At 41.9% G+C, this 27,610-nt stretch overlaps 1 protein-coding gene across 5 annotated transcripts in view; it reads right to left on the bottom strand.

Moving 5' to 3' along the window:
- Positions 1-615: 615 nt before the first annotated feature.
- MXI1 (MAX interactor 1, dimerization protein) overlaps positions 616-27,610 on the bottom strand; it is a 110,971-nt gene continuing 83,976 nt past the window's right edge. For 4 of the 5 annotated variants that reach the window (XM_053305314.1, XM_053305318.1, XM_053305316.1 and 1 more), the window contains exons 4-6: positions 14,930-15,044; positions 12,189-12,360; positions 616-8,970 (exon numbers count right to left, since the gene is read on the bottom strand). In XM_053305314.1, the coding sequence (XP_053161289.1) occupies positions 8,807-8,970; positions 12,189-12,360; positions 14,930-15,044 (451 nt within the window). In that variant the 3' untranslated portion in view covers positions 616-8,806. The remainder of the gene's footprint in view (positions 8,971-12,188; positions 12,361-14,929; positions 15,045-27,610) is intronic. The other variant, XM_053305315.1, reaches the window with a different exon arrangement.

Genomic DNA, 27,610 nt, shown 5'->3' on the forward strand with positions numbered 1-27,610 from the left:
CCATCTTCTGTTGATTCTACACTATTTTGTGACTGGATAGAGATCCCCTTTCCCATATAAGGAAGATACCTTGTTTTCAAAGCAGGTAAGACTAGAATTCCTGTTGAAACTGAATATAGATTTGAAAAGCAACTTGTCATATTGCATGGAATCTGGGGTGGGGGGCAATCCGAACTCCCACCGAGTCCCATGCAAGCCCTTGGGCTTGTCTAAAACAGTTCTTTGGACTCAGGCCAAGGTCTGTTTGTGTACTTATCCTATTTTTGTGTGTTACAAGTGCAGGCCAAATCCTGCATGGAAATAGAATTGTACAGCACAGGAGAACTTCCTGTGCTTTGTATACTTGCTATGTTGCTGCAGGACTCTTGTGTGCCACATAGAACAATGGGTTGCAATTCTCAAAGTGAAGAGCTACATGAACCAGTGATCACTGTAGACTGAGCCATGCTGTTGCAGCAGCACTTTGAGGACTGTACTAGGAACCAGTTTAAAAATCTGGCCAAGTTAACATTAAGGCTGTGTTCCGCTCATGGTTGTACTTGTGGTAAACATCTGTGAAATGGTTGCTCATTTGTGATGTGGGAAGAGAGGAGGGTAATAAAACCTTGCTAGAAATAAAATTTCATAAAATTTATTTGTATATTTTAAACAAGTGAATATAGATGCCCACAAACAAAAGAATGTTTACAATGATGAAAAATGCAACATCTTTATCAGCACCACCCCTGCACCATTATAGACAGAGATGTGGTCGGCATTTCAGTATTGTTTTGAAGACTGGCACTGGTCAATTTGAGCACCAATCAAGGACTGGTTGGAGTTTTGAGGGGTTTTTTGTCATTCAGTTCCTCAAAGTAGTAATTGGCTACAGTACCATTATAGTAACTGCACCAAAGTTCAAGAAAGCCCAGAGGAAACACAGTAGTGATAGCAGAAATTGTAAAAATAAGCTTGCACTGAGCTACATACATATTAGAAAAATATTTGTCAAAGGATACATATCTGTTTAAATTTGGAATTGCATTCCCAGACCAGCATCACTAGATAGAAACATAGCACTGTACATATGATTCCTCTTTTTAATGCACAAGGAAACCCATAATTCAATAAAGGCTGAAACAGACTTAGCAAATATTTTTAACACTCAGGGAGAGTTATAATGGCACAAGCCTAACATGTATCAGGGACTGGTTAATATAGGAAAGGAGAAAATGAAATTGTATGTATTGGGTTTTAAGACTCATATTCATTTTACATCAGAATATAATAGTTACAAACTTAAAACTATGCAAGATTACACTGTATTTTCATTAACTCTTTTTTCCCTTTAAAAATAGCAAGGTAATAGATGCTTTTAAAAAACTTTAGGGAAAGGAAAACATGTTGGGGTTTTCAAACAGACAGTGTGCTAGAATTCTAATTCCCATTGCAATCTGCTATGGTTAGATTTGAGCATTGCTACCAGGATTTTGTTTTATATACTGAAGTTCTGTAGCACTGTGACTCTGAAAAATTAAAGTACATCACTGTTCTAGGGCTTTGCGGATGGAGAAAAAAAAGCAAAAAACAAGTTTTCTATTGGCTGTTGTGGGTTTTAAAAAGTTAATATATGAAGCTTATTGGTAAATATGAACTGAAAATGGACACCAGTTTATTCCAGATAAAAGCATCAAGACAGAAATTTCTTGAGACGCGCATGTCTCTGAAGTAGCCTACCTTGCTGTTCACTTGAAAACAGTTTGAATGACAATTTCGTATAATTTGGTAAGGCATTTTATACATATTGTTAGCTCATCTTCTGTTGACAGGTACTTCATTCAAATGGGAATTAATCTGTACTAGTAATGTAACTATCAAGCTATTATGAAAAATAGATTTCTGTAGTAAACTGCCAATTAGGGCTTCATGTTGTACAGCATTCTTTCCAAACGGTCAGCTAAAGTGGTCAGTACAGGGAGAGGCACATACTGCCTTTCAGCTTTCTGAAATGAAATACGTTGTTGTCAGAGCACTTGTGAGTTGCTATAGCAATTCAATATTATTGTAAAGTTTTTATGAGGGGTTTGCTTAAGTATCTTTGTTCTACAAGTGTTGGCCATGATTATCCTTTTTAAGTTCCCTCCACACTGGATTCAGTGGGCAACATCCAGACTAGTTCATCATGACTATGCACCATTGAGATCAGTGACACAAGTTAATAATGAGTAACCTAAATCCCATTAATTTCAGTGGGACTTCAGTTCATCTGCAAAAAATCCCCCCTAGCAATACATGTTTTTGAGGGTTTCAGTATTCCCCCCCCGTGTACGTCAAATTCACTCTTAATACAGTGAATTCACAGAGTAAATGCTGCTACTTGGTTGAATGGTATTTCCAGCTGCAATCCACTGCAGTTAGGCATGCTTGAGCCCTCAAAATCAAGGGACTTCAGAACTCAAGATTAAAACTAGTTTTTATTTCTGTTTAACAGCAGTTAGATAGCTGTGCATCTGAGAAATTGTACAATGCTAATGTGTCTTACATTACCTTCCTGAGGACCCAAGTCCCACTTCCTTTGAGGAAGGAAATTGTCACAACCTGCATAGTTGCTACAAATGTATAGACCATAGTTTTTGAAGGAAACGGGTGATTTCACATGCGTTGGATCCACAGTAGCAGCCAGTGGAAAATCTTGCACAGACTCTGTTAGCTTGTCTTACGCATCTACTACTATGTGTAGGATTCAGCTTTTGACATGCCAAAATACACAATTTTTAAGAGTATGTACATACTGAAAGCTGAATCCTCTGATGGCAGATGAATTTATTATGGCTGGTTGGGACTAAACCAGTGTAGAATACTCAGAATCCCAACAGCTTCTATGTGCCTGCACTGATCATGTGAATGGGCCTTGATGATATTGTGCTACAAGTGGTCAGGGGGACTAAACTACATGAATGCTAGAGGTATTTAAAGTGTATGGGGGTAGTACATAGTGATTTTAAGCTAGAAGCTCTGAGCCACTACTGACTTGCTGTTTAGGCATAGAATGAGTACTTACTGTCATTCTCAACTGCTTATTAGTATCATACTTGCATGCCTTTGCTGCTTGTGATGTAATATATATACAGCTTTACACCAATTTCTATGAAAATTGCAAGAATCTAGCATCTTGTAGCTGTTTGTTTAAAAAAAAACCTAAATATTAGGAGGTTCTAATGCCCCTCATATACCCTTTCTAATTTGATCAACTTGAACAGAGTGATCATAGAACTATGTAGCCAGGAAATTTATCTTTACAACATGGTTGCAGAGGAGTGAAACTCCTGAAATACTGTGATCATCCCCCCACAGCCGTGTTTCTTCTCTTGTAATTGTTACCAGTATATACCACTGAAGGAACTTGAGTATATTATTTTATTCTTTGTAACTTTTCAGTTGAATGGTGTAATGATAGATGTGTCAGCATCAGCCCTGTTCAAGTATTGGGAAACCATGGGTACTGTATCCAGGTATAGTGCATCAGCAACTTTGCACCAAAATGTTCTACTCTCTCCACTTATGCCGTGCTGAGTGAGAGCTGGGGGAACTACTTTAAGAATGTGTTGGCTTGAAAGCTTGCTGGTGCACTCCCATGAGTGTTATAGTTGGGTACACATCCATGGCTTCCTAATATCTGACTAGGGTTTAAAAAGTAGAATGTTAGTTGGAAGCAACCTTGGAGGTGTCTGTAACTTCCCTGACAGAGAAGGGAGGAGACAAATATATTATACAGTTGTGAAAAGGGCAAGGATTTGCTTAGCAGTCCATTATTGTTGCTTTCATCTGGCACTTACTATTTCTTTTAATTTTCTCAGGCTTGATTTGACAGGCTATGGTATATTAAGTGCTAGACCTTCCTGAGCTTGGATGTGGCTGTGAAACAATGTCCTTACATTTACATAAGCAATCAGACCCTCTTTCCATTGTTGTGGTATATTAACAACCATTAGTGCATGGAGGCTAAAGTGTAAATGAACTAACAAAGGGCCCCAAATTTCTGAAAACTATGTATTTTAGTTGATTGCAAATCAGAATATCCTGTAATAGTGCATTATAGTAAAACATCATGAATTGTAATCTTGAGCCAAAGTAATGGTCACAGGATCAACTGGAATTAAAGCCACTCTAATAGTTTCACCCAGGATCACCTCTTATCACATTCGGGAAAGGGGACACGGGTCATACCTCAGTGATAGAGCACATGATTGCATGCAGACAGTCCAGGATCAGTTCCCAGCCAACCTGATCTCAGGTAGCAGGGTTGGGAAATATCTCCTCCCAAGACCATTGAGAGCTGAGAATCTTACATGTTGATCTCTTGGTGATGAAATCAGGTTACCTGTTCTGCTCTGAGCAGACTTTCATGTTCATTAAGTCAATATGCTAGGAGCATAGAATTTTCTGGCCACTGAAGGCTTCTTGATGCTTCTATGGAATTGCTGAAACGAAGGAGCATCTCAAAACCAATTTGGAATTGCTGGTACCAGTCTTCTGCCTGGATTAATAGACTTGAGTCAGGCCACAGAAACTTTAAAAATAACCACAACCAGCCCACAATGAATTAAGTGTTTATATATGCCTAAGCAAGAAACAAACTCCTCTGCAGACCTGGGCAAACCCTTCTTCACCGGAAAAGAATGGGGGAGGCCTTTTTTTTTTAGTGAATGCTAGAACTTTTATCCGATTAGCCACTTTACAGTTATCTTCAAGCATCAGTCTGCTAAAGATTAACCATTGATGAACAATACGTTGTCACATTGGTGGCTTCCCTCAGCTGCAAGGTACAGTACATACCAGCAAGAAATTGATGTAAGAACAAAAATAACTGATGTATTGACTTTTCTAAGGGATCTTTGAGACCAGACACATGACAAAGTTCAAAACAAGAAAAGCTCAGACCAGAATACAGTAGCCTACTGTACCTTGTAGCCCTAATGAAAATGACCAGAAATCCAAAAATTTCCTAGACGAAAGAGAATTGCAAGAATATACAATAAGGAGCATCTCTCAAATATTGAAAGGAACAGAGAGAAATTCCAAGATGTAAAGCTGAATTTAATGAAGGCAAATACATGTTTCATCAAAGAATATGCCTGGCTGGATGTTCCTGGGTCTACACTCCAGGAAGTCTATGACTGCAGTCTGCTAGTCTTATTAGTGATGGGACAATAATTGATAAGATGAGATCTTCAGAATATCATTCAGTAAGTTCCACAGCTGTGATCCTTCCTTTATAGAACAGAATGGAAGTCATGCCATCAGACAAATGCACCCTGACTGCTGTTTTTTAACCTCACGGGGGAAAATACAGCGGTTCATATCCCATGGAGCCATCATGGAGTTATGTAATTTTGCATATGCACTGCAGGGACTGATACTGTATGGAATTTGGTGTAGGTTGTCACTTCTTATTCCACGCTCTGATACAATATCTGTAAGAAAACAGCTTAACCAGTAGTCAGCCTAGCCCAATACTTTGTGCCCCAGGAGTAGGGATGTGCATGAGCTGGTTTGGTGTAGAACAGATCCTTTAAGGAGCAGGGCAGCAGGTCCTTACCTGCTCCGCCACCACTTTTCCACGTGCGGCAGTCATGTGCGTGCCAATGCTGTGTGCAGCCTGCAGGGAACAGCACCATAGCTGTGTGCTGCCTCTGCTCAAGCAAGCACCCTGCTTGGAAAAGTAGTGGGCAGCAGTGGACCAGGTAAGGATCTGCTTACCTGCTCCTTAAGGAAACTGCTACCTGCCCTGCTCGCACAAACAGCTTGCGCACATCCCTACCCAGGTGCCAGTAGCTCTTTAGGTCTTCAGGCAAAGCCTTTCCCCAGCTCTTCTGGTTAAGATTCATTTTCCAACTCCAGTCCTTTGATATACAAAGCATGTGCTCTACTACAACTAGAGGTGCACCTAGGACCTAAATTTTGGAGCCCCGCCACCCTGCAAGTTAAGCATAATTTTTTAACACATAGGTTCTTGAGGGCACAAACTATGCCATCCAGGACAGACTAAAGAGGATTGGGGGGGGGGCGCCTCAGGTGGTGTGGAGGCCATGAACCTCGGCCCCAAAGACCAGGGATAAGAGCACCTCTGACCACAACTGAACTGACTCCATAATGACAGCCAAAAGAGGTTCCATGTCAGCTGCTTTGTGATGTGTGAAACCTCTGACTGTGTCTAGCAATACAGTTCAGTACTGTGAAGTTGATCATTTCAGTTCTCATCAGTTATTCTGACAGTCCCATAAAGTTCTGCTGAAACATAATAGCTTCCCATATGCAGATTAGTGGGACAAATTAACTGACCTCAGTTCTGTAAGAGTAGTTCCTCTTCGTACAGCTGAAAGCTTTACTCCCATTATCTACAACTAATGGGTTTTTATTCCCGCCACTAGAGGGAGAGATTTCTACATGCAATAAACCAGAGTGTTAAATAGTCACATAGGGGAAATCCATGTATAAAGGATAACAACTTGATCCAGGCTTTAACCGACTGAAAAATTAGAACTGGCCATCATTTCAAGAGATCCTTGGCCATAAACACACTACAACCCTGTTGAGATTATGCTTCTATTTCATGACACAGGTTCTAAAGTTGTGTCTTGTATTATATGACACAATAATAGCTCTGGGGTAAGTGGATAACATACGTAAATTTAAAACACACACGCAACATATCAGTATTGAGACAAGAGCTACATGAGAAGTCATTTGGGGTCATCTAATCACATGGCCAATAGCTTAAAAAAAACAAACCTTCCAGGCACAAAGAACATAGGTATTCTAAAGTCTCATGAGTGACCAAGATGGCAAAACACAGTGCATTTCAGATACAGAAATATTTAATGGTGTTAAAGTGCTACTATTAAGCAGAACCATATGCTAACATTTAAACACAATTCCACTGCACTGCTAAATGAGGTTACCTTGTTTTTTATTTTGTTTTTTGTTTTTGTTGCTCAGCCCTATCTAAAAATAATAAAATTAAATCTACAGGACTGAAATTAACAACCCAGTAATTATAATCAGCAATAAGTTATGAGTTTTAGAAAGCATTTTTTTCTTATTTTTCTCTTTTTTTCCTTAGTAATTAAAGGGTAGGCAAATTACTTAAGGGTGAACGAAGTTTCAAACAAGTGTCATAGATGAGGTCTCTAAAAAAAGTAAAGTATTAAACTTGGTAAAGAAACAATAATAATTCTTGTGGTTAAAAAGCTTAAAGAAAAGCAAAAAAGACCTCAAAGTGCAGGTTAGAAAGCTCATCTCAAAAGAAAAATGATAAAACATTGGATACAATATCATCTGATTAACAGCAGCAGTTCCTCCACATGGGGGGAATTGGAGGTTTCCCCTGGAGAACCATGCTGGCAGACTGTTAAAATGAGACACGTGCTATGTTAACTATGGATCCATGACTACAGTAGGGATCCGGGTGGCAAAGTTTGCAATGGGACTCCAAAAAGGAAACCAAAGGAAGAGCCATAAAACCAGAGGAGGGTTCCTGTTCCTTTTGTGCATGGCAGCAGAAAAACAGGTCCCTTTCCATTGGTGTCAATTATAAAAGACATTTGCAGAATCATGCCTAGGAGTTCTAAAAAAGACATTGTCGCATGTAGGTTCTCTCACCTTAACACTTTTACAAACATTTATGAAAATAATTTTGCAAAAGAAAATGGTCATTGTGGCTCAGAACAGAGGCTGTGCCTTTCCTGCACATCATTTCTTTTACAAGCTTGTCTGTCTGGCTCTCTGTGTTGGGAGCACCACTCTATACAAGGAGTTGCTGCTGTAGTCACTGAATCCAGAGAGTGGTTGCACTGTGTGCTGGTAGGTTACAGCTCAATACCCTAGTGCTAATTCATGCGGCACAAGCTTTTGCCTTGAAACAATGTCCGGTGGAAAGTTGAGCTGAATGGGAATTGCTTCCAGATTTGCAGCACTTCTCTTTCACAGGGCATAAGCAGTGATTCTCACTATTATTGTTATTTTAAGGTAATAATGATCAAAGCTGGCTGGAGAAACCCAATGGGTAGAAGGCATTGATTGGACTAGCTTCTGCTGGTGAGTACACAAAAGCTGCCCAACGTCTTAGTTCTCTAGTTCAGGTTAACAAACAAACAAAAATTGCTTAAACTGAGTGCTGGAATTTTAAGAAAACCTGAAAAAGGAGCATTGTAGTTTCAGAATGTTGTGCAAATTCATTGGGAGAAGTTGATCCAATAAACTGTATTACCTTGGCTACTTTGTCCCAAAATCAAGGACTAGCACATGGATATTCCATGAATGCTAGATTATTACGATATATTGGACAAACTTTTTAAATATTAGCACCACAAAGGGTCTTAACATCTGAACAGTGTGTTAAGTCTGGGTACAAGAGGAGGGGGAAATGGTCATTTCTCAGGGGATGTGACAAATTAAGAAAGAAGAACTGGGGCCTGAATAACCACAATTCCCCATCCAATCAAATATTCTTTGAGCAAAGCCATCTGCTTATACATGGGCAAGATTCAATCCAGCTGTGGACAACAGGAGTGCTGTCTCAGACTTCAAAATAGCTACGAGTTCAGTGCTAAGTCAGGATTTTGGACTATGACAGTATGGAGACCAACTGGTTTCCCTGTTAGGTTCCCACCCTCCTGTAGACCCATGGAGCTATTCTAGAGTTGCGCCTGTTCAAGCTTAGCTACTGATGTGTGGTTTGGAGAAGAAAAATACTGTATCTAAGAGCCCTGCCGCATGAACTTCAATTGCCCCAAAGAAATAATCTGCTCTGCCCTAGCACCATGCTCTAGGAAGTGAAGGAGAGCTTGACACTAGCGCTGGAGTAACCCTCGTCACTCCCAACACTCTGCAAGCTGCTGTGGTCGTCAATGTCACTCGTACTGGTTGTGCTGATATCATCAACGTCTCCATGGGAGAACTCTGTGCTTTCTACATCCACTTCAATTTCTTCTGCAAAAGAAAAGAAAAATCAGATTAGCATCAGGGCAAGTTCTTCCTTCTTTTAAGGCTGTTAAAAGAGCCCAATGTGGTTCTAGCCATGTCATGAGATTTTTCTCAGGGAGATTTGCTGTTATCTCATAAAGACAAGGAAAGGCACAAGGCAGGAAACTCCCTCTTGTTATTAATCCATGTTTTGAAAAATGATTACAGATTTTCTGAGGTCACTAACCTGGGCTCCCAGTTTAGAAGACATTGAATTAGTTAACATTTAATTACTAGTGACTGTTCTGGGGAAAGGGAAGGAGAAACACAATTTATTATTGCACAATTACTGAAATTGCTCAATGCATGTTCAGTCATTTTGGCTAGAAGGCTCTCAATAAGAATATTTCAGAACTTTGGTATATACTGGCCTAAACTTAGATTAAATTGCTAGTTATCTGTGCATCCTAAATGTGCAATTTTGCTCCCAAGAAAATGGATAAACTATTATCGGTCCACATCAGGGAGCTTTGTTGCAAATTGGGGAAGATAGATTAAATTGGTGTGCAGACATCACCAAATGCTGTGCTTTGATTAATACAAGCCAATTGGAATAACCTCGCTTAATTTATGCAATATATTCCAAATATCTGGGCCTTCACATATTTTAATCTTTCAAGGATGAAAAGTTAAGGAAAAAGGGAAAGCACAAGGTACTGGGACCCATTTGTGAAAGACATATGAAGCTGTGTAAAGTATAAGAACTTGGCCCTTTTCTGATAAAAGCTAGGGCAGAGTCCCTTCAGAATCAGAGAGCAGATTCAAATGTTCAGAGAGAACAGTGTGGCACAGCCTGGGATAGTAACATTTCAAACTGTAGATGTGGTGATCATAAAAACATCCCCCATAATACATGGAAATCTTGCACTTTAGGGAGAAAATAATCTAGAGCACTTCTTGAATGTCTGAATTGGCTCAGAGACTTCACCTGTAACAGTATTCCTGTATTCACAAGCTCCTCTCTGAAACCTCTTTGGCTAGACCAGGGCTGCTTAACTTTGGTCCTCCTGCAGACGTTGGCCTACAACTCCCATAATCCCTGGCTATTGGACACTGTGGCTGGGGATTATGGGAGTTGTAGTCCAAAAACAGATGAGGGGGCCTTATTTGAGCATGCCTGGGCTAGGCGTTGTTTGTAAATGAAGGATAAAATTATCATCCAGCTTATGTGACTCCTAATCCTGCATGGCACAGTACATATATGACCATGACATAAAAACACAATGCCTTGTTACATTCAGTGTACTGCCTTTTCATCTTCAGAAAAGAAACAGTGACTTCTAGAGTGAAAACACAGTCCACCAAAATGTTCTTGATTATAGAGTCACCTTAGAGGAACATACTCATCTGAAACAACACATCTGGAGTTGCAGAGCCCAAAGCTAATACTTCACAGGAACAGTGATGGCCAGTTTTCCTTGTAATAGGGATTCCATGATGTTGTTGACTGTTGGCCTTAATTCAATGGGACTACTTTGAGTAATTTTCCTCACATCAGTCAAGATGTACTAGTTTTAATTTGAACATTAAAAAAAAAATTAAAAAGGGAGGGAGGGGGAATCTACATTCTGACCTACTGACTAACTTTCTCTCCACAAAATGCACTGCTGCTTGTGTACAATAATTTGTGGAAGGACATTTTTTCCAGTCAGAAAACCTTCTTTATCTGGTCCAAGGATCCCATGCCCACAAATATAAGTATTAAACTGAAAGTAGTCTCTAGGTCAAAGTCTAGTTGTTTCAACTGGACAAAATTACCATTCCAGTGTTTTGATATCATGTGATAAGAGTTGTAAATTATCTTCTTGTGGTATCCCAGTGATGCTATTCATTTATTTGTGGTACCCTGCTTGGCTTCAGTGAGGTTACTATATCATATGTCCCCAGACCATGCTCTGGTGGTAACACAGGTACAGTATGTATCAGAATCTGTTTCCACACATTAGTTTGTGGTTTTCTCAGAAGAAGTTTTGTTTTCCCTTACTACTATACAGGAGAAGTTGAAAGTGAACTGACAGTTTGGCAGGGCTTTCCAAAATCAGGGGAAATACAGACCCCCCCATCCCCGAGGCACTTTTTAAAGTGGTGATTCTCTTATATTTATTAGAGATCGAGCAACTGTCCCCAACCAGTCCTAGCACAGCATCCCTTCACTGGTTGTTGCTGGTGTCCTTTTTCCTTTTAGACTGTGACCCCTTTTGGGACAAGGATCCATCTTCTGTATAAGCCACTTTGAGCAGTTTGTATTCATGCTGTTCATTTATCAAGACATACTTCCTATGGCATGCAGATAGTTTGTAAAACTGTAATCTTGCCAAGTGACAATTCCATCCCATGCTCCTTCTCTGGATTGCTGACCTAATGCAGAACTGTGGTAAGATTACCCTCATAAGTGATGAGGATAATCTTACCACACTTCTGCATTAGATCAGAAATTAAGAGGACAAGTTAGGCCTTCATTCAATGGCAATTTACTATAGGAAATTGCTATTTGATAAATGAAACCAAGATCCTTGTGTCATCTTAAAAGACTTAACATTTATTGTCACATAAACGTCACAGACTACAGTCCATTTCATCAGATGCATGTGATATAATTGCAATATCAAATGCATCGATAACTTTGTTAGCGTTTTGATATATATTATATACATCAAAATACTCTAAGTTACCACAAAACTCTGTTGGTTGTTGCTGCAACCCCTCTTCACTTCATAAAAGGTAATCTGTATGATGCCTAACATGTGCAGCAAAAACGTGCATGAATTTACATGGAAGCAACGCAACCCAAGTTCATTTAAGCTCCACTATTTCAGCAGGAGGGGGTTAAGCACACCTGTGCACCTATGAAAATCAATGAGGCTTAAACATTCATGTCTTCGGCTGGATTGTCCCAAACCTTTGAATATTTTCACTACTGAAAATATTCAAAGAGGGTGAAGAGATGAGAGGAGAACAGAGTGGTAAGACTAAACAGGTGCAATGCTTGGTTGGGGTACAAGTGAAGTCTGGAAGCCTAAGTTCATTTGAGAGTCTTGTTTAAAGGGAAATGGGAGCCTGTCTGGGAAGCCAAGCCCAATTGGATCAACGTAAAGCTACTCAAGGGACAAAGGAGAAGAAGCAGGAAACAGTTTCAGAACTTTGTGTCCTTGTTTAAACAAGGGTACCAAGGATAAAATACTCACCCCGCTCTGAATCGGAGCGATCTGAAGAAATGGTTGATCCAGTGCTGTCCATTCGTATTCGCTCTATCTCCTGAGAGCCCTGCAGCTGCTCCAATCTCCGCTTTAAGAACCTTTGCTCTCTTTCCAGGTTCTCAAGCTGATGCTGGCTTCTTCTGTCGGCCTCTTCAAGTTTCTGCCACGACAAACACAAAAAACAAAAACACACAAACCCAATTTTTCATTTTCGTGATCTGCCCAGTCATTTTTTGCACAAGGCTTTCCCTCTCATTTGTTAATATCTGGAACAAATTTATGCTTTCAGACAGCATGAATCCTGCCTGTTAGGGGCACAAAAAGAAATAGATAAAACTCAGCCTGCAGCTCAGTCATGATTTTGGTGAGTGAGGAAAAGAGCCAAAGTTAAGGCGACTGTGACCATAGTGCTCAGTTAATGTGGGATGCACTCACTGCCAGTTTCCTCCATCAGCAGATCTTAGTTGCTCAAGTAAGGAACATTCAGGCCTTGTTCAGGTTACTCTTAATGCATTTTCCCATTAAATAAAAAAGGTTGGTGTACTCTTGTCCATTTGGTTTATAAGGTATTTCTTCGAAGCCGTTTCCCATTTGAACAGCGGTTTATGTAACCTACTGCAGACTCCTTTGATCACAGCTGGGAAATCTTACCAGGCCAATGCACAGGGTTTCCTGATGGCCAGCATGTTGCATAACTATGGAGTCATCTCAGGCTAATGCCATCCGTTTAAGCAAGCAGGGTTCCCCTCCCTTGCTAAGCCCGAGCTGTTCCAGTGTGTTTAAGCACATCCTGATCCCTGGGAGCCTGGCACTACCCTTTGTTAAAGCAAACCATCAGGAGAAGAGTTGGAAAGCTGCAGACAAGGGCACCTGCTGTGCGGTTTTAAAATAGTCTGGTTCTTTGTTCTTTGTTTTGTTACCGGCTATTGTGCATTGTGCATATTCTTCACTTCAGTTTCAATGTACACTGAAGTGCATTTTAAATAGGCCTAGATTTAAACAGTTAACACATGCAAAGCACTTGCAGCCCACTAGTAGTGGCCTTTTCCTGTAACATGCAGCCTGGCTCACTTCCTCAAGTGATCCGGAGCTTTTGCTTTGAGCATCTGGCGCTCTCTCTCTGCTTGTGGCACATTGGGTTGGTTGATCTCAGACTGGTCCTGCCTTGCTTCTGAGGAGCAATTCTTTTTAAAAATCCCTTCCAGCCCCCAATACTAGACATTTTTTCCTCTTCACCTCCAATGAACATAAATCCAACTCTGGACAAGAATGTTTCAGTGTTATAAGTCATTGCTACAGCATGTGTTTTTATTATATTGTTTTCTCCTATTCACTTCTCTCAATAACACGGCAAGTTAAGCTAGAATACAAGAAAAAGACTCCCTCTAATCTTTAGGCTGGGTAATTAAAAACCTAAATCTCACAACCACATTCCCAACACTTTAACCACTGCACACACTGACATCTGGTTATAGCCATCAACAGATTAGACATTTTGACAGCCTAAGTTTATTCAAAAGTAAGGTCCAGTGATTTCAAAAGGACTGCTTTCCAAGTTAATATACTCGGCTTTATATTATATACCTTTCTGCTTTCAACAGATTAATTTTTAGCTGTGATTGAACCAAATTTGCTGACATTGCACGTTAGGAAGGTCTGCAGCGACATGCTGGGAGCCCTCACACAATGCTTCCAGTCCTCCTGCACAAGGGAGCTAATACTTCCAGGTGATGCTTGTGCTCTGAAAGCACTCTGGAAGACTGGAAATACATCGCTGAACCTCAGTGATAAGTTTCCGACCTTACAGAATGCTTCTGGAGCATGACCTGCATTCCGAAATATTAGCCCTACGCAGGAGGAAAGGGGGAAATTGCACGATGGCTCCCAGTGTGTCCTCACAGACCATCCAAACACTCACGTTCTGTTAGTCAGGATCTCGGTGCTAGTGATATACTAATCAATACATTAAAAACCTTTCTTAACAATGTCCCCAGCATGGGATATCATTAAGATGATATATCTCTCGTTTAATTTTGGAGAATCTACATTTATAATTAATGAAAGAATTAATTGTCCCAATTAACTGTTCAACTCATTCAGAACCCTCCTGATCTCAGTGCTCATTTGTCAGATGCTGGAATCTGCATTCATACTGTGGGGGGACCCCAACCACTCCATAGCTGACTGTAGCCTCTCTCAAATATAGAACCCATCCAACCAAGGCATCTTTGAAGAGAACACTTTCTGCCTCCACCACATTTGCACTGATTTCCCCTCCCCACAAGTGGCTACTGTTGGAATTAGTTGCTTTGGGGGCAAATAGCCACTCTGGGTATGTGAGTGAGAGTGCCATCTTTGACATGAAAAACAGCATATGGGGAAAATATTAGATTCCCACCCGCACTGAATGTCATGTTCCCACAGTCAATCATGGTCCCCACAACTGGAGCTGGAAAAGGTCCACTTTCAGTCACAGCTTTAATCCCCTCTGTTACTGTGAGGTTTAAGGCACTGTGTAGTTTTGCACCAAGGCTTAATACCTAAACGTGTGTGCCTGAGAGTAAGGTCCATAGCAAAGCACTGTCAAACTCCCGCACTGTACTTGCGCCAATAACCTTTAGGCAGGGTGCTAGCCTTCCTTAGCTCAGATGTTATCCTACCAGATAACTTGGCTGCAATACTAGGCTTATAGGAAGATGCTGGCAAGATATGAACAATTCAACACTTACCTTGATATGTGCTTTGGCTTTGTTAAGCAGCCCGAGAGTCGTGTGTCTGGTGCAATCGGGTCCTAGTGGTATCAGAACTTTTAAGCGTTCTAAACACAGCCGGAGGTGAGCTCGCCTGTGAGGAAAAAATATGGGAGTTAAGAGGTATCTTTCGAAATGAAGTGAACCTTCCCCAGCCAGTCTCCCTAGTAACACCATCCCAGTTCCTTCAGGTATCTGCAGCAGCTTTGGTACCTTTGATTATCCCACTGTTGCCCGAGACTCAGTGGCATTAACCTTATGGGGCAAACCCCTGACGTACTTTTCTCTGTTCACAGTCATGACGACTTGCCTCAACCAGATGAGCTTGCAGGAGTGGATACAAGTGCACCTTCCCCTTGCCCACTCATCTACCATCCAATGGATAAGGGGCTGTTTTCCTTAACCGTTTGCTGTGCCACAAGATCTGATGTTCTGCATAGCACAGTAGCTCTCCAACGATTAGCTCCTTTTATTTCTAGCCACACAGGGAAATCTGCCATGTCAGCAAAGCATTTCACAATGAACTTCTGAACCAGCTCTTATGTAAGCGGGCTGACCCTGGTTTATGTTGGAGGTTTCAGGCACAGAACTACTTCACTGACTTTGCCTACTGCAACCATGACTTATAAAGGATGCTAGTGGTACCTCACTTGTACCATCTCCTGACACTTCAGGGAGTCCCTGTGGTTCCAGCTGGACACTGATCGAAGCTGGGCAGCCACTTTGTTCTCCCACATTTTTGGCTGGCAATGGCAGATAGATTTGCCTATGGACACAAGTTGCTGTAATTTGATTAGTCCTATCCACATGTTGTGTTCAACATACAATCTCATACAATCTAACCCCGTTCAGACATTATGTTGTACCTGTGTTCAGATGTCTGTATACTTGTACATAGTTTTGTGTGAACAACTATATCTGTGTTCATTTTAAAAGGTGAACTTGGGTGCAGGTCCCTCAGATGCAGGGTACAGATAGGAATTGTACTGCTGTATCTGTGTTCAACATACCATGCCAATAATTGTACCCATGAACAAATCTGTATCTGCATCATTGTATGAGTGCTTAAGATAATGTCTCAATAGGGCTCTGTGTACAGTGTACACAGATTTATATGCAATTATAGTAATCTACATGTTCTGCAAGTGCAGGTACAGCAGTAAACTCCCCATCTGCTTCATGCATCTGAGGGACCGGTACCCAAGTTCACTTTTAAATGAACGCAGGTACAGTCGTTCACACAAAAATATGTATGAGTGTACAGACATCTGTGCACTCGTACAACATAATGTCTGAATGGGACTATGGATGCTTCGTCACCTGTAACAGTGGAATGCAATTTGGCCCCAAGAAGGATTGAACTCTGCTGTACTTTCATCTGGAAACTCAGTGTAAAGGGCGTTACACACACAGGTTATATAATGTCATTGTTACACAGGGTGCTCCACAAGATTAAACAAAAACAGGCCTCTGCTGATCACTTTCACAGCAGAACAGCATAGCAGGAAGGTCAGGGAGTGAAATGACAATGAGAAAACCATGGATAAAATCAATTGCTTCTACACAGACTTGCATGTAGAACAGAAGCAACAACTGTCCCTAAATTGTTGTGTTCCATGGTTGCCAAAATAACAGTGGGCAACATCCCACAATGTAATGTTGGCAGTTTTGAGCTGGCCACGCTGCTGCAGGCTCCTAAGGAACTGCCAGCAATCTTGCACTTTTGTGTAAGAGCACAAATATTTAAGTAATGCACCCACTCTCTGAGAACACTATTTTAAGTACAAGACTGCTGGCAGTTCCTTAGAAGCCCACAGCAGCATGGCAGCTCAGAAACACCCCTGTTATGTAGTAGAACATGTGGGCCAGCAGCACGTTTAACAGGCCACATCTGTAGAAATTCATGAAATGATCTGACCTGTACATTGTGGGGGGAAATCAACCCACCATCTTCCCCATCTTATGTGGAACCATAACAACTCCCATGAACCTAGGATAAGATTCATCCCAAGTTATACACAATGACTGGTTAGACAAAGTTTGGACAAAATCCATTAAAGCCATTCCAATCAAAGCCTTCATTTGGATCACAGTGGTTGTTGCTAGACAGGCTCTCCTCACCCCATCATCTCTGGAAACTCTGGCTTCTGATAGAAGCAAAGCATAGGCACAAAGCTTTGTGTCAAGAGGGAAGATGGCCTCTGTTTTGATCAAGCAGCTGTGTCATGCAAATCCTGAACCAGTGCAAAAGTTAGCACACCTATCCTGAATTCTGTGTATTCTTAATGAAGCCAGGATTTCTGACAAAGCAAAAAGTATTGAAAGACAAAAGGCTACCCCTGAAAAACAGGGAGGGCACACCCTTTTGTTCTGCACTCCATCTGAATAGCAATTACCACATCCACACCTTCTCAAAGTCTGATACCAGAAGTCTTCCCCTTTGTAACCTAACACAGGACAAATAAAATGCCTCCACTCTCAAACCTCAGCTGCTGAAGTCTTTGCTGAAGGAGGTTGGGGGCACATGTTGTTTTCTCTTGCCCACCTGTATGCTCAAACATTTCCCCCTTTTTGCTGAATCACTGGACTGCTGAATCCTGATGATGGAACACTAGGCTGTAGGGTAAAAGACTGCCAAGTTGAAATTACTATCCTTGAGAGTTCCTTGCATGGGCTTGATCTGTGGTTACCTACACAAAACTGCCCTAGACACTATGGAACTAAGAGTCTTTGAGTCACTCTCTGTGTGGGCCTGCCACAGGCGATTGTCTGCATGCCCCTGGAGTTCAGAGCGAAATCCTTGAGTCACTGAGACTAGACCCATTTTCTTTGTGGGATTGTCATGAGCTAACCATGCTCCTGACTACTGGGAAACCCAGTGGACCCTTTTGCTAGCTGTGGGCAGAGGGAGTGGCACAAATCTTGGAATCTTGTGCCAAGCCAGCACCCTGATGCCTCTCCTTGCCTGCCACTTTGTCAAAATCTTTGGGCCAGGACCCCTGGATCTCTCCTAGTGGAAGTCACCCCTTTGCCATAGCACATGAAACAGCAGAATGAGGAAAGGTATCAAAGCTGCTCTTGATTATCTCTATTTTAAATTACTTTCTCCCCCCCACACACACACACTTTCTGCCCATCAACCACTAAGCTATTAGAATCTTGACTCCCTTGCTCCTTCTCTCCCCTTATCTCATCCCAGGAGTTACCTTCATTCCCTGCCCAACTGCGATTGTACCAAAATTGCCAACTACCAAATTTTACATTGTGCCTCTGCAGTTTAAAATGGAAAGCTTGTTTCGCCAGGTCAGTGTTGACTCCTGGTGACCACAGAGCCATGGTTTTCTTGGTAGAATACAAGAGGTTTTACCATTGCCATCTCCTGTGCAGTATGAGATTATGCCTTTCAGCACCTTCCTAGATCGCTGCTGCCCGATATAGGAGCTTCCCATATTCTGGGAAACACACCAACAGGGATTCGAACCAACAGTTTCCTGCTCTCTAGGCTACTTCCCCACTGCGCCAAACGGTGGCTGCCTCTGAGCTATAAAGTTATTTGTAAATTGCATTTTCAAAGCTCTGCCTCTGAATCTGTTGTTCCTCTAGGGTACCCTAATGTCTTGCCTTGGTCTAGATTGTGGTCCATTTGTTATTCACACTATTGGAGTTTCCTATTGGAGTTCATGAACGAGTCTGAATAAGAATATTACACTGCAAGCACATGAAATGCACTATCTATGGCTTGGTTCTTTTAGGGTGCATTGAGTTATGTTAAATAACATGTGTAATATGCACATTTTCTTCCAGATTCATTTTTACCAGTATTTGCTTACTATGGACCTCAACACCAAACAAACTTACACAGAGCTAGGCCTTAGCAACAACCCGGAGACAATTAGCTGCATGGGCATTCACTGAATTTACACATACATGTACACCAATCATTGACTACAACATCGAGTGATATCTTGGCCCAGGTGAAAGCAAGATATATGAAAGCAAGATGTGAAATGCTGCAGGCCATATTACTTGGTCACCTCAGTGGACAAGCCATTTCAGTGGAGGCAATTCAAAGTTTGGCTACCAATCACTGAACAAACAATGAACACGAATGCAGGAACTGGCCTCTTCTTTGGATCCAAACCTGAGTACCCAAGCAAGTCTGCTTCTACTACTAATGTATACTGCACTTTTATTTCCAACCTAGTGCACAGTAGGGATGTGCATGAAATGCGATTAGGAAACCAAATCACAGCATATCCCTTTAAAAAATGGAGGAATCACACATCCCCTTTAATAGGGAGAAGATCAGATCCATACCTGCTCCTCCTCCTCCACGTGCCACCGCTTCCATAACTGCGGCGCTCCCCTCAGCTATGATCACATGCCAGCTGGGCATCTCCCAGCTGCCCCGTGCGACACTGGCACGCACAAGGCCTCAGAGAGATCTCTCTGATCCAAACACCATTTTCTAGTGGCTGGACAGCAGTAGATCCACAAGTCAAACAGTGAGGTGTAGTGGTTAGAGTTTTGGACTAGGACTGGTGAGTCCTGAGTTCAAATCCCCATTCAGCATAAAACTCACTGGGTAACTCTGGACCAGTCACTTATCCCTCAGCCTAATTACCTCACAGGGTAGTTGTGAGGATAAAACATAACCATGTGTATATACCGATCTGGGTTCCCTGGAGGAAGAGCAGGGTATATATATAAAAGAGCATGGTATAAATATAAATATAAATATAAATTGAATGAACGAATGAACGAATATATATATATTAGCACATCAGCACCAGACTATCCAAAAGATTCCAGATACAGCTATGTATCAGGATTTTAAGCTATTTCTTACTTACTTCAAAAATGCAGTTACTTCCTTGTTACCTGCCCATTACAAGGCAAGTAACAGGAATGTGACTCAAATAAAACTGAAGCAAACAAATGCCAGATATCATGGACAATTACTTAAAACTTTGCCCTGAACCTGCTTAGCTCCAACCAATAAATGCCAGCAAAAATGAAAAGGTCTTATACACTCCCCAAAGAGAAGACTCGGGGATTTCCCATCCTGCAGGAGGAGAAAGACAGCTATGGAAGAATATCAAGAACTCTGCCCCAGGGCAAGCCTAGCACATGGATGGTGAAATCAAGAGGATATTCACAGTCAGCCACAGAGATCTGAATGGGACACGGGAAAAATATGTGGGTACAGTACAGGTTTTTTGTGGGTTTTTTTTAAAGAACCTTGAATTGTGTTCAGAAAGCAACAGGGAACCACTGCATGTGACAAAGCGCTAGTGTGATGTACTTCCAGTGACCCACTCCTGTCAGGAGACAGGCTGCTGCATTTTGTACCAGCTGGAGCTTCTAAACATTCACCCACAGGCAACCCACACAGTACACATTAGACTAATCCAGCCTTGAAGTTATGATGGCATGAACGATGATTGTCAGGCTGCCCGTAGATACAAAGGGCCACTGCCTTCTCATGAAAGAGAGTTGGTGAATAGCTACTGCCACAACCTTGTTAGAGATCCAAGCTGTTTTCGCCCAGCCCAGCCCAGCCCCAATACTGGAAACGAATTGTGATGGGAGAAAACTGCTTAAATAGCACTGGACCAAGGCATTTTGCCACCTGAAATGGAGCACCAAACATTCCTCCTTCCCTACAAAAGAAAATCACACTTTTCATATCTCTCCCCCTTCCTCCCTCCCTTCCTTCTCTATTAGGAAGTGAAGACGAAAGTCTACAGAATATCATTTCACTTTCCTTCTTTTGCAGGGCATCCTGCTGGTGTGGGCCGAGAGGCTGCCTTGAGCACTGGCCCCAGTCTGCTGCCTGAAGTGGCTCACTTTGTCCCAGGCCTGGCCCGATGCTTAAATCAGTGCAAGGAAGGATGGAGGGGGAGATTTTACTCCACTCCTCATGCATGTTTTCTCATATAAATAATAAACAGCCCTCCCTTCCTTCCACTTCACATGTGAACAAGGCAGCCATATGAATAAAATATAGATGCTGTCATCTCTGCTTTGACCCCAAAGAACAGAGCAACCTGAATTCCATCAGTAACTGATGGGTATTTAAGAGAGTGCCTTCTTTGTCATGAACCTTGTCACCTATTACAATCTTCTGGAGAGGTCCAGTTACAGTTGCCGCCAGCTCATTTGTTGGCAACTCAGGACTGGGCCTTATCTGTGGCTGCCCCAGGGCTCTGGAATATGCTCCCTGTTGAAATAAGAGCATCTCCTTCTCTGTTTGCTTTTAGCAAGACCCCTAAGACACACCTGTTTTCTCGGGCTTTTACATTAATTTTAAGAACTGCTTAAATTGTTTTTATTTTATGAGATTGTTTTTACTGTATTTTGTGAAATTTAAACTATTTTTACTGTTTTATATTGTGTTTTAAATTTTTTATACCGCCTAGAAATGTACATATCAGGCAGCATAAAAATATGATTGACAAATTATCCAGTAGTCTATCCTACTAACAGCACCCACAAAGCAAGATAAGGCTAGTCCTTGTCTACAGTCAGCTCATACATATATAGTTCTTATCCACAGACAAAGAAACACATACTTAGCAACTAAGGTTTTAAAATAATTAAACAATCATCTACACCACCTTGCTACGTTTAAACAGGATGAATGAGTTCAATATGATCCAGGAAGCAGTTTGGACAATATTCTAAACCAGCTCTTGTAACTGCACAGAGAAACGTGGGTCCACCCTGGAGAGCTGGTCTTGTGGTAGCAAGCACGAATGGTCCCCTTAGCTAAGCAGGGTCCGCCCTGGTTGCATATGAATGGGAGACTCCAGAAGTGTAGGCACTGTAAGATATTCCCCTCAGGGGATGGAGCTGCTCTGGGAGGAGCATCTAGGTTCCAAGTTCCCTCCCTGGCTTCTCCAAGATAGGGCTGAGAGAGATTCCTGCCTGCAACCTTGGAGACGCTACTGCCAGTCTGTGAAGACAATACTGAGCTAGATAGACCAATGGTCTGACTCAGTATATGGCAGCTGCCTATGTACTGTTGCCTAACCACACGTGTGTGTGTGTTCACATGTGCACAAATGTATTTGAACCACCTCTCTACATACAGCTGAAATACTACTAAGGTAGCAGTTGAACTGTGTGTAAAGTGATGGCTCGGTTGAATCCGTCCACAGTGTAATTAGATGGCGGTGCACCAGGAGGGTGGGGAAACATACGTGCCCAAACTCCACCCCCACACATTGAATTGGGCCAATCAGAGTATCGTCCAAACTGCCCTCATAACAAATATGTCTATCCCTCCTTTTTTTCTGGCCTTCTTCCTTACTTGCCACTACTACGGCTTCCTTTAGACCACCATCAGGAGGAACAAGAAGGGCTGATCCAGACTGTGGCAGGGGAGTAAGGTTAAGGCCCCATACCCCTCCCCCTTGGCTCCAATCCACCTGTAAGTTTCAAAAGAGCTAGATGAATCAATGCTAATGATGTCAGTGCCATTGGCCCAGAGAGATAACACACATGCCATACAATTTGCTATCTAAATGAATACCCTGAGGTCAATTGCTGTATGCCCCAGGTGAGCAGGAAATATAAGGCTGTACTCAAAGATTTCATTTACTTATCATATTTATATACCACCTGATATATACATGTCTAGTTGGATTATTGCTTCTTACGGCAGACAACCAGGCCCAGTTGGCAGGTGCAGCTGCCCAGACTGGTGTTATGTTGTGCAAGCAACAGCTGCCCACAGGCTCCCCATGAAAAGGTTCTCTTGGCTCTACAACACAATCCCAGCTCAGTTGACATTCAGCCCATCTCCAGATATAGGCAGTCTCCAAAGTCTGAATAGATAGAAAGCAAGCCTCTGCATTCTGAATTTAAAAGAAAGGCCTTCTTGATTTCAGTCTGATCATACTGAAATGCTATACTAAGGTATGTTAAGCACTGAAGGTGCAAAATTAAGTTGGGGCTCATTTTAAAATCAGTAATAAAAGAAATTTTTTCTCTCCCCTATATATTCATTTAGTATAGCACCATCCAAGTAAGGCAGAGGTTACCAACCTGTGGTACTCCAGATGTTGCTGAACTACAATTCCCATCATCCCCAGCCACAACAAATTGTAGCTGAAGGTGATGGGAGGTGTAGTTTAGCAACATCTGGAGTACGACAGGCTTGGAATGCCTGATGTAAGGTAAAACAAAAAAGCTAGGTCCCAAAGAGCTGGCTGACTGAATTTTGACCCCTCAAGGGGTGGGAATGATCACAAGGAGAGACAAGGGCAGAAAAAGATACACTTTTTAATCTGACATGGTCTATTTTTCTTAGAAGTCATTCTGAAGTTGCATTTGGAGGATTGTGCTCCTCTACAGTGGCTAGAAACCATCTTCTGATCTGAACTCATTCATATAAGTCTTTTTTTTTTAAATCCATTTTTCTTGAATCCCTCTCCTCTTTAGTCTGATGATCATTTGCAACCAGTGACCAAAACTGGAATACCCAAATCGAGAATACAGTGGCATCAGCGTTCTCTGTTTATACTGACGGTATCCCAGCTCCTGAAAGCCTTCATCAGTCATGTTCATAGACAAAGGAGGAGAATGCAAACTCAGTCCATCTGAATGAAGGCCGAAAAATTAGTCTGGGTGCTTCATTTACATTTTGTATTTCAAATCCACTATTGTTAGTAATTTAAAAGGAGTCCAGGGTGGGGGAGGAGTGCGTAATTGTGCAATTCTATCACTGACAAGCAAGGATGATTAAGGGTGGTTGGGGTCAGGGGTTTGGCAGATGAAGTGCCAGAAGAGGAGCAGCACCCACTAGAGAGGACAGCCTTTTAGGGTTTGCATTCGAAACCTTCCTTTCAAAAAGACCCACAATTCACTTGGAAAAACCACCTCATGGCTCTGACTCGGCAAACAAGGACCTTTTGCTCAATAAGGTCTTTGTTTAATACAAAAATTGTATTAAAATTTAAAGATGAAAACTCCTTTCAAAACCCTGAATGCAATGAATACACAGCTCCTTCCATCTCCTTCCTCAAGTTTAGCATCTTTCCCAACATGAAGAGACTTGAGGCATCTAATCCATATTGCCGTCAAGAGGGACTCACAACCCAGAAAACAAATTTAAATTGACAGCTGCTGACATTAGGGAGTTCCCCAATTACTGATGCCTGCCCTCCACCAATCACAACTAGGGTTGCCACCTTTTAACACAGCAAGTTCTGGACAGCCAAACAATTTACCATAAATAAGCAAAACATCATGGGAAGTATTAAGACCACAGTATAATAAGAGGTATCTACACATACACGTTGTAAAGAGCCTTCTGATAGGGCAGTATAGAAATGTAATAAATAAATAAATAAATAAATAATCATTAAGTACAAAGGCCAGTTTCTCTGCCTGGTACCATGCACTGAAATGACATAAAACTGATGGTGATGATGTATACTGCACTATATTGACAGAGGGCACACAGTTTAAGTTGCTTGATCAAAGTGGCAAATATATCGTCCGCAGTTTGTAATTCATGCAAAGTTTACTATTTTCCGCTGGAATCTCATCCTTATTCTTTGAGGAATTGCTCACAACAAAATAGACAAACTCCAGTCGTAATCGGTTTTTGTTTTTACTTATTGTGGATAGGGCTCATGAGCAATGAACAGTCAGTAAAAGTGATGAACTGGTAGCAGCCCTAAACCTAATGCTAAATTTATAACAAGTTGGGTCCTCAATTACCGAAAGAAAGAAAAGGTCTGGGAATCCAGACGCCACATATTGCAAAACACATCTTTTTGAAGCAGAGTTTGATAGCTAAGATTCTGCAGAGCTTTCAGTTTTTAATGAGTCATATTTCTAACCCCTCAGTACTGTGGAGAAAAGCAAGCGGAAAAGCTGGAAATTGTTCTGCTAATACCTTACAAATTGAAGGACTGAGATCCTCCCCTTGACCACCCGTCCTTGTTCTCTGGCATCTCCCATTGTCAAGACAATGTTCCATGAGTTCCCACCATCTTTAATCTTCATCCTAGCCCCCCAATAAAAAGAATCTAAATTCTGCAACATAATTTCAGATCTTGCAACAACAACGAAGCAAGAAAAAAAAATCTGTGGAGAAGCAAAAACACCAAATTGCAAAATTTTTTCCAACCAGAATCTGGAGATTTCTTTCAGGGTGTCTGCTTAAAATAAAACCCTTGCAAAATCAGGGCTGCATCATAAAATACATCTTGAATTTGACAGGGCAAGCATCAAAGGCCAGCATTCTTTGGGACGTTATTGAGAATCTCAGGCCCCCAGGAGCACCACTGCCAATCCCTGACCACCTATGCCCATAGCAGCAATGGAAAAACTCTCTCAGTTGAACCTTCGCTCTCTCTCCCCACCCCCCACCCCGCAGCCAACCCACAAATGAGAGTCTTCTCCCAGAGGCCCAAGTGTTACTGCAGGGGCCTCTTGGGGGCAGCTCCCATTTGAAGATGGGACAAGATGGGAGAAAAATGAGGTAATGGAGCCTCACTAGGGGCCGGGGGATGGGGAAGCAGTGCAGGGGATGACAGATGAAGAGCTTTGCTGCTAACAGTTACACACAATCCCCACAACAATGCCCAAGTAATCCCAAAGTAGAAGGGGAGCCATGGCAGGCACTTTGCCAAGGTCCCTTCAAACTTTGAGCTGACCTTGGTACTTGGGGAAATAAGATGCCCAATATCACTGGCTATCAGTGATAGATACTAGTACCATTGATACAGACTTTGGAGAACAACACACACACACACACACACACACACACACACAGAGTGAAGGGAGTGAGTGGACATAAATCACAGCTGCCCCCTTCAAATGGTTGCAAGCAAGAACCTGATCTTTTATGGACTGTTATTGCTACTGCTGGTAAGTATTTGAAGGAGAACGTACCTATTTATACACATTTATTTATATTTCATGTATGTACCACCCTTTCACAAATAGCTCAGGGCACTGCACAATCAGAAATAAAACCATTTGCAATATTAACACAAAACTCATTTAAAACCATTAATGACACAACTATTATTAAAAGTCAGGCTGAAGAGGTGGCTCTTTATAGCTCTCTTGAGAACCTCCAGGGATGATAACCCTCTTATACCCACGGGAAGCATGTTCCACAACCTAGGGGCGACTACTGAGAAGACCCAATCCCAAATTGCCACTAGACAAACAGATGTCACCCAAAGACGGACCTCTCCTGACGATCTTAATGAGCAGTAGTGATCTCATAGAGACAGGTGTTCACTCAAGTAACCTGGGCCTAAGCCGTTCAGGACTTTAAAGGTAATAACCAGCACTTTATATTTTGCCTGGAAACATACCGGCAGCCAGTGCAACTCTTTAGGAACAGGCACAATCTGGTCTCTCCGGGCTACCCAGAGATCAACTGACGTTTCTGGATTATGTACAAAGGCAGTCCTACAAAGAGCACATAGCAGTAGTCCAACCTGGAGGTTACCAGCTGATGTACCACTGTTTTGAGGTCATTCTCTTCAAGGAACTGGGAGAGCTTTTCACATTCAACATGATGCATGAATATTCTTCATAAGGATAAAGTATGTAGCCAGAAGTTGCCCTGATCATGGATTCAAGGACTTCATAAATTCTGCTTCAGTAGTAACCACTGAAATAGGATGTGCGATTATTATCTGGTAATAGATTTCATCACTTCCCAGTTTGGCTTCTATTGTTGCCTTCTTACAAAAGAAGGTAATCTGAACCACCATTGCCTGCTTCAGCAGAGATTTCCAAATAGGTTGTAGGGCTGGATACACTGGACTGCAAAAGCTTATAGGCAACTTGCTAAATGGTTAGTAATAGACTTTAGAACCAGTACCAAGAACTGACATGTCTCATATCCAGGTAAAGCTGATGGGTTGTGTCAGAATTAAGGCAAAGTTCTACAGAGACTTCTCCCTTTCTACAATGCTTGAGAGTCATTCCCTCACTGTATCTACAGCATGCCAATTATGTAGTTATTTCCTGGAACACTCCTAAATGGGCAGGCAGAGTGCAGCAATCTCCTTTCAGGCATCTTGGAACCTCAGCAGGATGGGTGTTGACTATACTGTATGCAGCTTGATATAACAAAGAAACCAACTTCAAGTAGAACAGGATGCTTAATAAACAGACGAACCACCAGGCCAAATATTGTTAAAGTTACTAGCTTCCCTACCCATCAAATGTTCCTATTCAATGAGTCTTGCTATCCAACAGGGACACTTTTAACCGTAGAATCCAAATCCCTCCCCTTAGTCTACCTGGGACTCTCCTACAGAAACTCTCTTACTCAATATAAATCAGGTAGTTCAGATGACTGCCTGTAAGTACTTACCAAGTAGGAAGGAAGGGAATCAGCAAGCACAAGGAGTGTGCTACCCATAGAATGTGCTGTCTGAAACCACCCAAATCCAGCTACTGAGTAAGATTCCCTGCCTGACATTTTACTAATTTTCATTCTCAAGATCTGGAAGTCAGGCAGAGAATCTCTGTAACTGGATTTGGCAGGTTCAGACAACATGTCCAATAGGAGTGTATGCTCCCACACCTGCCAGTTCCTCTCCGTCCTACCTGAAAACTACTTACAGGTAGTCATTTGAACCCACCCATACCAGTGCTGTCCAAGCACCAGACAAG

Source organism: Hemicordylus capensis, chromosome 3 (assembly GCF_027244095.1).
Source record: "Hemicordylus capensis ecotype Gifberg chromosome 3, rHemCap1.1.pri, whole genome shotgun sequence".
In the NCBI taxonomy this organism is placed as follows: Eukaryota; Metazoa; Chordata; class Lepidosauria; order Squamata; family Cordylidae; genus Hemicordylus; species Hemicordylus capensis.